At 52.0% G+C, this 14728-nt stretch overlaps 1 protein-coding gene across 1 annotated transcript in view; it reads right to left on the bottom strand.

The window, feature by feature from the left end:
• The window catches only part of GPAT2 (glycerol-3-phosphate acyltransferase 2, mitochondrial), a 33934-nt gene that overhangs the window by 9331 nt on the left and 9875 nt on the right, over positions 1 to 14728 (bottom strand). The window contains exons 2-3 of the mRNA XM_059943482.1: positions 3438 to 3623; positions 659 to 772 (exon numbers count right to left, since the gene is read on the bottom strand). Of these exons, the coding sequence (XP_059799465.1) occupies positions 659 to 772; positions 3438 to 3623 (300 nt within the window). The remainder of the gene's footprint in view (positions 1 to 658; positions 773 to 3437; positions 3624 to 14728) is intronic.

Here is a 14728-nt window from a genome sequence, read left to right as displayed (position 1 = left end):
CAAACCGGCAAAGGAAAGCCCCTGCTCTGTCTTCTGTGGTCTTTGCCTGACGGACTATCGAGTTTACCAGGAGACAGGATTATAGCACAGCAGTTCCCAAAAGATGTTTGACCCCAGATCCTGAAGCTCACTTAGGAAAGAGGGTTCCATGGTCAAAATGGAAGGGCTGCCTCCTCTGTAGGATCACCCTCTTGGAGAACAGCGTATTAAAGTCTCTGAGAAGTTCTCTCATCAACAGCAGAGAACATGTAGCCTAAATCCCCACCAGAACCCTGGGTCCCATCAGCACCAGCACGTGGCACAGACACACAAGCATGTGCTGAGTGCTCACTGACTCTGAGTGGGCAGTGTCCCTAAAACTGAACAACAGGACTCATGCAGGCATAGTCAGACCCCAGCCCTCTGGCCACGCTCTACGCCTCCTCTCAAGCCCCTTTACACCTCCCCACCCAACTCTCCCAGGCCTGGGAGCCAGGAGCCAGCCCCAGACCAACAACCAACCAATACTAGTGCGCCCATTCCGTGAAAGACAGCAGAGGCTGGTGCAGGGGAGGGCTGAGGTTGGGAGACATAAAGGAAGCTGCTTCCCAAAGCCGCAGGAGCCATGGCTCCCAGAACCAAGCTTCACAAGGTAGGGCCTGGCTCTACCATCACTCACCCAGCTCTTGGGGGTACAGGTCTGGCAGCAGCGACCCACAAAGGGGCGGTACTTCCCCAAGAATGGGGTGACAGCCTCCAGCTTCATCCCAAAACCTGAGGACCACAGGCTGGTCTGGAAAAGGGCCACAGGGAGAGATGAGAGGACTCAAAGTCCTTGGCAGAGGGAGGGAGGCTCCAGGAGTGAGGGGCACAGGACGGGAGGTGGGAGGGCAGAGGGTGTTCTGGGAATGGGAAAGGCTACACTACCTCCCGACCATTCTGGCTGCTTCTCTGCTGGGTTTGGAGTCTGGCTTCCAACATGGTGTCCACGGGGTCTATAACATCTGGGAACCAGCCACCTCTGCCTCTCTCTCTCTCCAGAGGAACCTGACCTGAGGAGAGGAAGAAGGATGGAGGAGGTACTGGAATCTGGGCCACAACCAGGGGCTCCTGGAGTGAGCCCCATCCCCCCACCCCAGGACAGACAGACAACACCCAGGCCGGCAGTGGTGAGAACCAGGGCTGGAATCTGGGGGCTGGCTCAGACCAAAGCTTTCCCCCCCAACATCCGACTGGTCCCACCAAGGAGCCAACTATCCTCAAAAGGTCTCAGAGTGTTCAGATTAGGGCTCCCTCAGGCTAACATGAAGGAGATTGTTTGTCTCACCATCCACACCCACCCTGCCATCTCACGGCACAGATGGGCCTGTACTAGAGACTCAGACCCTTTCTGTGCACAGGGAAGGAACAAGGCTGGCCTGGCAGGAAGGAGGCGTGAGACTGCCAAAGAGGAACAGGACCACTGTCACGAGACCACCAGGTCCTGCTCAGATGGTCTTCCCCTCGGCACCAGAAGACAGCCCTTTATCCACTGAATCATTACAGCAATGTGGGCCTGGGGTACTAGATGGGGGACAGGTGGGGTGTCAGAACACAGAGAGATGCCACACGGACCTGTTCCCAAGGAATGGTCTCCTGGCTGGGGATAAGTCAGACTTTTCCACAGCTGGTATCCTCTTACATCGCACTCTCCAGAGAAGACCCCACTTGGTATCTCCTCAGCCTCCTCCTTCCTACCACAATGTAACATCTATCTTCCATAGGACAGCACTGAACCCCTCCCAGCCCAGAAATTGGGCCCTAAAAACCCTTCTACCCTGATCTCTCACCACGTCCCTGATGGGTAGGCTGATTCAGTTATTTACGTTATCCCTAACCCCACTACAGGGCACATACCTACCTAGGAGTGCCTTCTCCCTTCCCTACCACTTCCCCAAATTCTGCCCACGGCTCTAAGTCCGTGATGCCTCTGCATCACCTTCTAGATTTTTCCTCTCTTCCTTGGTTCCCCCAGCCCAAGTTTGCCGGGCAAGAAGCCTTCTCCAGGGCTGAGGCTTCATTTCCCCACATCATCTGAAAGTATCCTGAGGGCAAGAGCTGCAACTGACTCATCTCTGTACGCCCAGCGGCTTGCCCTGCCCAGAGGAGGGACCCAGGAAATGCTAGATGACTGACTGTAACTTCCTCTCCCAGAGTTCCTCTGGGTCTCTCCTCCTCTCCCCAGTCAGCAGTTTAGAACCATGAGGCCAAAGCCGTACCAGGATCACAATTCCCCAGTGCACGCCTCTGGTAGCCTCATCCCAAATGCCCTTCCTCCTTTGAAAATGTTCTCACAGCCCCAGTCACAGACACTTGGCACAGGGAGTCCCCAAGCCCAGGCTGCAATCTGAGGAGTCCTGCCGGCTTTGCAAGGAGGATGTCTGCTCCCCAGCCTCAGAACAACCCCACTCTCAAACCCAACCCCACTAGATCCGTGCTAACCCTAAAAGACAAGGCAAGGAGTAACTCCCAGTCGCCAACCAAGTCAACTACTCAGCTCACATAATCCAGAGGTCAGTTCTGGGATAGATCTTTCTAGCACCCAAGCCCCCCCAAATGGGGATCTCTCTGTCAGTCTGTAGCTCTTGCCTGGACGCCCCTCCCCGCAGGACATCTACAGCAGAGACGCCAAACTGGCTGCCTGAGGGCCAAATGCAATTCACAGATGTATTTTCTTTGGCCCTGCAATATTCTAAAACGCGACGAATTAACCTCAACATTCAAAACTAGAGAGCTTATTTAAAAAACAAAACAAAACAAAACAAAACCGGGGTCTCCAGCGGCTGTTGTTAAAATACCCCTGAGACCTGACGTCTCTGGCATGCACCCCACAGGGCCTCCGCTGGCCGGAGCCCAGCGCCACTGTCCCCATGTCCCTTTGGCCCCGCAGCACATGCCCTCCCGTGTGCCGCCGCGTCAATCACACCTAATGCCTGGCACCTGTGCGCATCTGAGCTTGACCAAAGAATCACATCCAAACCCCTTCCCCTATCTGGGATGTCTGTTCCCTACAAAGAACCACGGCTTGAACATGACCTCTTCACCCCTCGGCCCGCACCCGGGGGCGGGGGCAGGGGGGACTCAGAACTCGGGGCCCTCACAGACCCACAGCGAGCGTTCCCTGAGCTGCCCCGAGACGGAAGAAAGGGCGTCTGCCGCACCGGCCCTGGGTCCAGGGTGACGAGAGGCCAAGGACCACGCACAGCAGGGCTCTCTGAGGGGCTGCCCCTCAGGCCACGGACCCCACAGTGGGGTTCACCTGCACAGCGAGCCCTACAGGGCCGGCGCTCCGTCCAACCCTTGCCAAGCCCCAGAGAGGCCCTCCGAGTCGGCGCCCGAAGCGGGAAGGCCCCTGGGTGGCCCTGGGCCTGGTGCGACCCGGCCCAGTACTGGAGCGATCCCAGCGGGTCTCACCTCACACCAGCCGCCGACTCCCGCCAAAGCAGCAGCCGAAAAGTGCCGGCGGGCGGCCTCTGCACGCCGTCTGAAAGGCAGCTCTGAGAGCCAATTGGGACGCGCGCTGGGCCCAGAGCCCCGCCCCTGGCGTGCTGCCGCGCTGCACGCTGCGTGGCCACGCGGCCTTGGCTGCGGACAGGCGGGGCTGCCTGTGTGGGCGGGGTTGGGGGCAGCGTGAGTGACCGTGGCGCCTCAGTGAGTCCCAAGTCGTGTGCTGCTCGCCTTCCCAGGTGGACCCCCCCCCCTCAGGTGCGTGGGGACCCCTGGAGGCGTCCGCGAGACCTGGGGTACCCGAAGGATAAGGACGCGTGGGCCGCCAGGTTCTAATGAAAGAGGTTCCCAGGGTACATGTGCTGCCAAGTTGGAGTGTAGGCTCTCGCAAAATCCCGAGCCGGGGACACTTCGAAAAGAGATCACCAGAAGCCAGTTTTGTTTCGTGAAAAACAAGTCAGGCCTCCTTTGTGTCATTTCCTTTGTTGATTAGAAGCCTAGACCACAGTCAGGAACTTAATGCAGTTACGAGGTGCCCGAGTTTCAGCTGGCCCTGTGACCAGTGTGCTTATTCGTGTGGTTGCTTGATTAATACCCGACTCCTGTCTCCACCCTAACTTCAGGTGAACGAGGAGTGTATAGGTTCATTCATGTTTTGATTGTTCCCAGCACACTGCAGGGGACCAGCAAGTAGTAGGCCAGGCTTACAGAATAAATGAAGGAGGGGATGATTGTGCTTTGTTCTTAACACTGCCCTCCATGTAATGACAGCCAGAGAATCCCACAGTTTCAGAACACTGTGACACTGAGCAAAGCCACATCGGAGCCTGGCTGGGTTCATACCCCCACTTACTCTCTGACTCGCCAGCCCTGATCTGACTGCCCTCACCCTTCCCCTCCAGGGTGTGGCCATTCCTCTACTTTCTTTGTGCCGTTTTGTGTCTATCTACGCAGGCTATATGTTTCTATCTGTTCACTTTAACCCAGGTTGCAATGTCCTTTTAGCATTTTCAGAATCCATTTTGTCCCCCATCTTACCCTTCTTTTGTATCAGGGTACACTTCAGCTTCAGAATCTGGAAAAAAAAAACAAAAACAAAACCAAAAAACCCAAGACCACCTTTAATTAGAAGTAAGTTGCCTCCTAAGAGTACAGACTTGCATTGACCTGAGGCGCCTTTGTTCTGGGAACGCTGTCTGTGTAGGCAGTTGAGTTTCACAGCTTCCTGTAGGCCCCCACCATTCCTTCTTAGGGAGACTTAACGCTCAGAAGTAGCCCCAGACAGATGCTTCAGACTTGAAAGTTGCACGGATTGTGATGGCAGACACCAGGTCTGTCATCTAGCAGAGTTTCTGTCCTCAGTTCTGTTGCTTCTTTGGAAGAAATGTGTTTTGTTTGTGTTGTTGGCTGCAATTTGGACATTTAAAAAGAAGCACATCTCTCAGACCTGCATCTTGGTTGGGATACTGAGAATTCAGTGTGCTCATCAAACGGTGCGCAGAAAACATGGAGCTGCCATGCAGCAAGACTGACTGGCTGACCAGACCTCGGGGGAAACAGAGAAACTCACTGGGGCTTGGCCCTACCTGAACTGGACCTCGGGAGCCCCACCCTGGGCTCAGGCCAGACCGAATCACCCAGAATGTCCTGACACACGCAACTGGGTCCCTGGGCCCAGAGGGACAGAGGCCCGCCCTGTGGTTGGGGGCCAGTGTTCCCTGAATTAGATGGGCTTTCCTTCTGTACGTCATCTGGAAAAGAGGACTTAGGCTGGCATTCATCTGGGCAGAGGGGCTCTGGCCCCTCTCTCTAGGGCTCAGCAGGGTGTGTCCTCCCTGTTGCCTGACTTGGCTGAAAAGAGGGAGTTGGTGCTGAGGAACATTCCAGGCCCTCTCTTCCTTCCCCCTTGGAGATTTCCTCCCTAGCATTGATTTATCAAACTATCTAGTTCCTGCTAATTGCTGAATGGGCACAAATTGGGGGTGTAGACACTCCCCAAGTAGTCATCTCACGCTCTTGGCAGGGGTGGCCCAATATATGACGATGTCAGTTCTCCCTCAATTAATCTAAACTTCACTGTAATCTCAATAACAATTCCAGCTATGTAAACTTACTCTGAAATCTGTGAGGAGAAATAAAGGTCTATAGATGCCTAAGTGAAATGGGGGTGGGCAGGAAACTCACTCCCATAGATATTCAGGTATACGACAATGACGTCATTTTAAAAACAAACAAACAAAAAAACCAATATGGCGTTAATGAAAGAATAGACAACCTGCTGGGACAGCATGGAGAGTTCAGAGTTGGATCTCTGGTTATAGGGGAGCTTAGTATGTGATAGGAGGTGCATCACAAGCCAGTGGGGAAAGAGTTGTTCTTATTGGGAAAACTCTGACTCACTTTATAGAGAAAAATGATGTTATGCCATACAAGGTGGATACTCAGATGGTGGATTAAAGAATCAAAGTGGGGACTTCCCTGGTGGCACAGTGCTTAGGAATCCGCCTGCCAATGCAGGGGACACGGGTTCGAGCCCTGGTCCGGGAAGATCCCACATACAGTGGAGCAATGAAGCCCGTGCGCCACAGCTACTGAGCCCATGTGCCACAACTACTGAAGCCTGTGCGCCTAGAGCCCATGCTCTGCAACAAGAGAAGTCACCGCAATGAGAAGCCCACACACCGCAACGAAGAGTAGCCCCCACTCACCGCAGCTAGAGAAAGCCTGCGCGCAGCAGCGAAGGCCCAATGTGGCCAAAAATAAATAAATAAATATTTTAAAGATGTATGTTATTTTAAGCCACTAAGTTTGTGGTAACTTGTTACACAGCAGCAGAGAACTAACACAATCTATAGACAGGTCAAACTTAGCTGGATAAAGTCAAGTGGTTGTGTTGGATGGAGATGTGGGGATGTTGGTCAGGGTAGACTGAAGAGGCCACTGTGGAGGTATTTTAGTCAATAGTCCACCTCGCCTAAAACCTGCAATTTCATTTCCAGGTGTAGATGCGAAAGAAGTTGACGCAGACCCATAAGCATGCATCTCACGATGTTCACTGCAGAGTTCTGGCCGTGGAGGGGTGGGGCAAAGGCTGTTGGAGGCAACCTAGGTGCCCACTTTGGGGAGAATGGAAAGGAAAGTGGGCATGATTCACAGCGTGGAGAGTTATGCAGCAACTAGAAGAGATTAAATGCACACGTAGCAACATGGATGAGTAAACAATGCTGAGTTTAAAAAGTAAGAAACAACATGAGAACCAAAACATTACCATTTGCATAAATTCAAAACCCCGTAAAGACAGTAGCCATTTTGCAAGAACCAAAACATTACCATTTGCGTAAATTAAAAACCACGTAAAGACAGTAGCCATTTTGCAAGAACGTATACAGTTCCGGGGAGGGGTGGGGGCGGGGAAGATCCATTCGCATGTATCCTGTGCAGAGGAAGGGAATGAGAGAGAGATACAGAGCTAAAAGAGAATAAGTAAAACAAGAGAGGGGTTTTATGTGGACCAAAGATGAAAAAAAATGTGCCAAGGAATTTAACTCAACTTGAGAGTATAATGAGCTGCACCTGAGGTCCAATGGCAGCTGAGGCGGCAGCAATGTCCAGTCCTTCAAGAGGGACGGTTCTGTTGGGCAGGTGGAGAAAGAAACAGCCAATGCTACCCGAGTGGGTAAGTGCTGTGAAAGCAGCATATGCAGAGCAATAAAGGAGGAATTAATCCTGCCTGATAGGGCGTCCTGCCTTTCTCTTCATAATGAATGACTTTAAAATATATATATATATATATATATATATATATATATATATATATATATATATATATATATATATTTATTTATTTATTTATTTTATTTTGGCTGCACGGGGTCTTAGTTGTGGCACGCGGGCTTCTTAGTTGTGGTATGCATGTGGGATCTAGTTCCCCGACCAGGGATTGAACCTGGGCGCCCTGCGTTGGGAGCACTGAGTCTTACCCTGGTGCCGGACCACCAGGGAAGTCCCATAATGAATGACTTTTCATGTGAATGCCCAAAAGCCCAGCTCAAATCGTTTTTTGTTTTTTGTTTTCTTTGAACAAAGGGAATTTCTTGACGCAAGTGACTGAAAAGTCCAGAGGTAGCTTTCCGGCATAGGTGCATTCAGGTGCTGCAATCATGTCATCAGGATGTCCCTTAAAGCTTTTCCTATCTGCTTCCCTCTGGGTTGGTTTCATTCTTAGGCTGAGCCCCTTGGGGGACAAAGATGGTCCCCGGCAGTGCCAGCTGTATACTCTCCATCTGACAAACCTAGAGGTGTGGACATCCCTCTCCCAGAGTTTCCCACAGAATCCCCAGGACTGACGCTCTTTGGCCCAGAAAGAGTCACATATGCCCATGCCTGAACCAATCCGTATGACTCTGATGGCCACACCGGGGTGGCACAACTGTCTGGGTCGGTAAGGGGATCATGGCATGGGGACTGGCACAAGCAAAAAGCCCAGCAACATGAAGCTGGACCAGCAGAATGTGAAGTTCCCTGCTGCCCGGCAGTTCCAGGGCAGCAGGCACCATCAGAGTCCTGCACGGGGGGAGGTATGATCAAATCCGCAATTTGCAGGCTTCACTTGGCAGCTGGTGGTGGGTGGCATGGGGGAGCGGTGACATTAGGGCCCTCTAGCATTTCCTCCAAGAAAGAAAGTGCCTCAAGATATACCTCCCTCTAGGCCCTTCTTCCTGCCAAAGAGTCCCTTTCCTAGAGGGCAAAGAGGCTAACATGCTGTGTTTCAACACAAATGGCTGGGGGAGGGCCCTCGTGGGGTCCTGGGTCATTGCAAGAGAGTCCACGTGGAAGCAAATCTATATAATCAGTTGCCAGAAAAGTACTCAACTGGCCTGTATTCATCCTGTACCAGGCAAGCTGCGGGGACAGAATGGTCACACTCCCGCAACAAAAACCAATTCTGGGCCAGCCCCAGGGCCTGGGAATTCTCCAGCACTTAACCACCAACCTTTCTGCCCCACCCCACCCAGGAGCAGCTGGAAGGTGGCTGCTGGCATTGTCTTCAGAGTCACTGGGGGCCAGGCTGGGCTGGGCAGGGCCATGGTGGGGTTCTGAAGGTCAGGAATGACCTTCTTTTATGCAGCCCCCATAACACCTCTCCCCAAACCACTCCTGCCCACTGCCTGGGGTTGTGAATGCAGTTCTCAACCTCCTTCTGGCTGTGGTGGGCAGCGTGGTTATGTACTGAACAGCTAGACGCACGAGGCTGAGCTCCAGATGTGTGGGCAAAGAACGGGTAGCGGCTGCCTGGTGCTGGTCTGCACCTGCCTCTGGAGCAGGACATGGAGCAGAGGCAAACGGGTGGATTAGTTAGAATGCTTTCAGCTGCAAGGAACAGAAGGCCCACCTAGAAGGGGCTTAAACAATAAGAGAGATGGGCCTCCTGTGCAAAGAAGCCCCAAGGTAGGACAGCCTGACGCTGCTCAGCTCAGCGCTGCAGTGGCATCAACAGAGACCCAAGCCTCTTGCACCTTTCATGCTGCCTGCCTCAGTGGGCCAGCTCTGTTCGCAAATCAGCTTCCCTCATTATCACAAGAGGGCTGCCACAGTTCTAGCCATCACATCCAGCAGGGGATAGCACCGAGGAGGGGACACCTCTTCCTGGATATGTCTTTTTAAGAGTAAGGGAACTTTCCCCAGAATCCCCATAAGCAGTTTTTCTGTCATAGCTCACTGACCAGAATGGCATCACACACCCATTCTTGGTCAGTCTCCAGCAGAGGGCACAGGAAAATCATGACTGGCTTCCATGGACTCCTCCAATAGCACAGAATTCTAATACTCTAGCAGCATCTGCTGCACCAGAACACAGAGGTTTTTCCCACTCAGAGACCAGTGGAGAGGAGACTGGAGTTCTAGTCCTGTTTTCTCCACCAGTCATTGTCTGACCCTGGACAAGTCAGGTGCCCCATCGGTCCCCCACCCGCAGGCATTCTCTCCTCACGCCTTGCCGACACAACTCTGATTTGGCTTGGTGGCAATGTGCCCAGCCAGGGAATGGATCATGACTGGAAATGGTTGTGGAGCACTTCTGCCCTTTGTTAACTACTTGTCTGGGCAGCCTCCACTGCAACTAGGGGTAATCATGTGACCTACTCCCAGGCAAGGAGAAAGAAGGAGGACTCTGCTGGGATCCTTCTTGGAGATTGTCTTCTATATAGAAAGCCTCCTCCCCTTTTCTCTCCTCTGTCCTCCCTTCTTTCCAGTTTTGTTTGCCATTAAATGAGAATGTGATGTTTGGAGCTTTGGCAGCCATCTTGCAACAATGAGGGAAATACCAAGAAAATCTCAGACTTGCCAACCTCATGCTTTGGCTTTTTGGGGGCTGTGGGACAGTCTTGCGACCACATAGATTTGTTATGTGAGTAAAATAAACTCCTGTTTAATTAAGCTCCCATTACTTGAGTCTCCTTTACTTGCAGCCAAACATACCCTAACTGACATAGAGCTCAGTTTCTTCATCAGTAATGTGAAAAGAATGGTTCTGATTGTGGCCATCCTCCTTTGGGCTCTCATGCTCTGTGACGAGGGAATCCTCCTAGAATTCACCCACCAGGCCACTGAGGAAACCTAGGTTCCTGCTAACTTTCCATCTGTCCCTGCAAACTTGAGAGGACAAATGGTGAGATTAGAGATTCCCTGAGCGCTTTCCTTTCCTACCAGTAAATTCTGCCCATGACCAAAATTCCCAAAGGACACGGGAGAAGATCAGTTAGAATTGCATATAACAAAAACACAGAAACCTGACAGCAGTGTCTTAAACAAATAGGGTTTTAGGTTTTTCTCCTGAAGTAACAAGAAGTCTAGAGGTCAGGAGGCCACAGCTAGTCAAGTTGTTAGGGTTGGAGTGAGGTCATCAGGGACCAGGGTCCTTTCAGCTCTGCCATCCTCATCAGGTACCTCATCCTCATGGTCACAAGGTGGTTGATGCCTCAGAGAAGAATAAGTGGCAGGTGAAGGGCAAAGTTGAAGAGCCATTAGAGCTGCCGGGAAAGCAGTAGCCATCCTGGAAACCCTACTCAGAGGACATCTGTCATCAGTCATCCTGGGTTGTATAGCCATCCTCAGCTTTAAGGGAAAGGAAGGGGAGGGTGGCTTTTGGGTAGACAACTAGTCACATGAGCCAGAAGACCCGGGACTCAGCCCAGCACTGCTTCCTGCTGCCCTCTGTGACCCTGGTGCTCAGTTAATGCTGTGAGCCTCAGCAGTCTCATCTGCCTGACACAAAGGAAGGAGCCACATTTCAAGTGCCCAAAGCCACATGTGGCCAGTGGCCACTGTGTTGGACAGCGCAGGCCTGGCGGCTGTACCTCTGGCTGTTAGGGTGGCAGCTGCTGGCATTAGCCAGGACAAGGATTCATTTGTGAGCGAGACGAGGGAAACTGCCAATCCCTGCTGATCTGTGGCTGTGAGTAAGACAGTTGAGAGTCAAGTGCTTTCCTGATCAAGATGCTCCGTGGACATGAGGTCACCTTGACTGCATTTGTGCATCTCAGAGTCCAGACCTGTGGGCTCAGTCATGGTGGGCAGGAAGGCCCCAGAGAAGAGGCATTGTGGCTGCTTGTTTGGGGGGGGTGGTATGGCAGCTTCCTGGGTTGAGAGGGGAAGAGTCCCAACGGAACATGCTCAGACTAAGAAGGAAATTTTAAAAGGCTGTGCCTGGAACATTCTGCCTCTAAAGAATCAGGTGAGCTCAGAGCAGGGAGCCAACTACAGAGAGAGGGCGAGAAGGCTTCATATTTGGAAAGTGAACAGAAACAGTTGCTCAGGCTTTGGACGCAGAGCATCAGAAACTCCAGGAGGAATGAGATCAGCTGGAAAAAAAAAAAAAAAAGGGTTTGATCTTGTAGACCAAACAGGAACAGTGGGGAATAGGCCAAAAACGGAATGGAGAACAGTCAGCCGCTTCCTGACTGTTCCTGTAACCTGGCTCCTCTTCTGTGGAGGAAAGTGGGACCAGCTCAGGACCAGGCCGAAGGGGATGATGGACAGGTGGTAGGGTAAGCGGGTAGCCAGGAGAGGAAGGGAAGCCGGGGATGCTGTAGGAGAGGGGGCAGAGGGAAAGCCTGTGCTGCTGGCGGTTCACTAGGGTCACACATGGCTTGAGGCCTTTGAGAACCAAGGGAAGCCCGTCTGGGTCCCAGTAGCTCAGGGAGAAGCACTTACTGGTCCAGCCAGCCCTCGCCAGGCATGGACAAGGGCAGCAGCCGTCAGCCTCTCTCCCCACAACGCAGAAATAAGAGAGCTGGAAAAGGCAGAGAGGGAGCGACCTGGCCTGGTTTCCCCCCGGGAGGGTCAGCCCAGGCCTCCAGCATCCCATGGACCTTGCCCATCCCCATGTGAGCTCAACTTTTAAACTCTTTGCCCAGCACTATAAAAGTTCCAACCATTAGCAGTGGCCAAGCAAATGCCCCCGGCCTTTGACCTTGGCACATGGCAACATTCCTCTTTTTTGGAGGAGGCGTGCAACCCAGGAACTGAGAAGATCCTTCAGCCAACTTATATACCATCTCACTTAACTTCCCAATAATCATTCAAGGTGAGTATCATTCTTACTCACTTTATAGATGAGGCAACAGAGGCTCAGGGAGGTGAGGGTCACCCTGTGTAATAGCCAGGATAGGCTTGGTTATGCTGCTGTAACAAAGAGCTCTGAAATCTCATACCTTAAAACAGTATTTTTCACTCCCACTATATGTCTTCTCGAGGCTGGGAGGGCGATCTGCTCCATGCAGGCCACTCAGGGATTCAGGCTGATGAAGGCTCCACTCTCTGGAGCAGTGCCCTTCTCAAACTCCCTATCAGGGGAAGATACAGCCGTAGGGTCCACACGCTGGCTCCTCTATGCTTTGGTGTGACCCTGCCTAACTAGAAAGGAGCTGACAAGTCTGGGAGAGTCTGGGATGTCTGATGAGCTACACCTGGTTAGGAAGTGGAAGCAAGATGAACTCAGGTGTGGCTAATGTCAGTCTCTGCTCTCATCCCCGCATTATGCAGCCCCAGATGACTGTGAAAGCTCGTTGTGAGCTGCATGGCGATATGCAGATTCAAGGGGTGTCAACACTATGACCCCCAGACATTCTCATCAACTCCCTCCTTAGCCCATCTCCAGGCAGAGACAGCTCTGCAAACCACCGGCCCTTGCAGGCCAGGGGACAGTTCAATGACACCACCATCACCACCCCAACTCCTGGCTTGCCCTCCCACCCTCCAGCCTGTACACTACATCCCTGCTGAGTCCCACGACCCTCAGCTGCCCTCAGGTTCCTGAGCCTGAAGTTGCCTTTTCATTCCTGTGGAATCTGGAGCCCCAGTCCCACCCCCCGTTCCCCATGCCCAGGGACCTGCCCCAGTCCTCGCTGGCAGCAGCCTTGCTAACAGCCTTGCTAATCCGCTAATTATCTACTGCTAGCAGAGGTGCCTGTTAATTGAAAACTCAGCCCCCTCCTTTAATTGCTTGCCTGCCTTCTGGCTGTCTGGGTCGTCTGGGTTTCCTCTTGGTTCTTTCCATGCCCCTTGGGCCCTTGGTTTTCAGCCTCTGGGCTCCTGACTTCCTCCTGGTCAGTATTGGTGTTTGTTTCCACCTTCTGCAGAGCTGGTTTTTGGTGCTTCTCAGGCCCCGGATGCAGGAGTTGCATCTGCAGTCGGCAGGAGACGCTGCACCCCTGCCTGATCTACCGTGGGAGGCTGGGAGGCGGTTAAAGCAATTTGCCCCAGAATTAATGGAAAGTACTGGGCCAGTGGGAGTACTCAGTGGGGGAGCAGGTTTCAATTTAAACAAAAGGCCAAGCTCCTCTGGTGCAGAGCTGGCCGGAGGAGCTGCTTCCTGGAGGGATGTTGGGAGCCTTGAAAGGGGCGAAACCAGGTGCCTGGAAGGTTCTGCCCAGACTCTCTCCCCACTCCCCCGCTCCCAGGGTTTTCTGACCTGATTCCCTTGAGTCTGGGCCCTGGCCTCATTCACCACTTCTCTCCCTGGCATATCACCAGATGGGCTGGGTACAGATATAATTTGGAAGTGTCAACAACCTGACGAGTGAAAAAAACAAATTTCAGAAAAATGGGTGTAATATCCCATTTTTCTAATAAAACTCTTTGAATGTGGTGTACCTTAATTTGTAAATATATAGTTTTTAAAAGTTTGGTAAAATGCCCACCAAACTGATGAGTAGTTAATTTTGGAGAGTGGGATTGGGAGAGCGAGAAGGGAAGATTAGCATTTTATCTTTACTGTTTGAATTATTTTACTAAGAAAGGGAGCAAGTGAACACTTGCCCTCAATGGCTCTATAACCTTGGACAAGCCACTTACCCACTCGGAGCCTCAGCTTCCTCATCTGGAAAGTGGAGGCTTGTCCCAAATCCCCTTTCACTCAGTATTAGGACTCTTGGTTGAGATCAACCTAAATCAACCCAAACTTGTATAATAAAGGGGGAAGTGTTTCATAAAAGGACCCAGGGGACTTTTACACATCTGCATCTTAGGCAGGAAATGGAATGCTGGGGATGTATCTCCACCTCTCCTTGATGTGTGCCTTTTCTCTCTTTAAAAAATTATTTCTCAGCTCCCACATTCCCATGGTGGAAAATATAGCAGCAAGGTTTATGAGTCCAGCCCACTAGAAAGGCCTAGGTCCTAACTCTAAAGTCCTGGGCAAGGTTTTTATTGACTAGCTTGGTGATTTTATCAGTCCCAATAAACTGAGCTATGCTGTAGCAACAAACAGCCCCTAAATCTCAATGACTCAAACAGTAACTTGATTTCTTGCACATGCAACATGTCCACTGTGGGTCAGCAGGAAGGCTCTGTATATCATAGTCACTCGTGACCCGGTCTGATGGAGGCTTCAACTCAACAGGTGTGTCCAGGACCTCAGAGACAAGGAAAGAGACAAGAAGGACCACTTAATGCTTCTGCCTGGAAGAGCCCACACACTGGGAATTCTATGCTTTGGTGTGACCCTGCCTAATTAGAAAGGAGCTGACGAGTCTGGGAGAGTCTGGGGTATCTGATGAACCACACCCAGTTAGGAAATGGGAGGAAGATGGACTCAGGAGTGGCTAATGTCAGTCTGCTCTCACCGACGCATTATGCAGCCCCAAACGACTGTGAAAGCTTGCTGTGAGCTGCATGGCGATATGCAAATTCAAGGGGCGTCAACACCATGGCCCCCAGACATTCTTATCAACTCCCTCCTTCCTGCCTGGAAGTTATACCCACA

The sequence above is a fragment of the Balaenoptera ricei genome, chromosome 13 (genome assembly GCF_028023285.1).
Source record: "Balaenoptera ricei isolate mBalRic1 chromosome 13, mBalRic1.hap2, whole genome shotgun sequence".
Taxonomy (NCBI): domain Eukaryota; kingdom Metazoa; phylum Chordata; class Mammalia; order Artiodactyla; family Balaenopteridae; genus Balaenoptera; species Balaenoptera ricei.
This window is presented reverse-complemented; position numbering and strand designations above follow the sequence as displayed.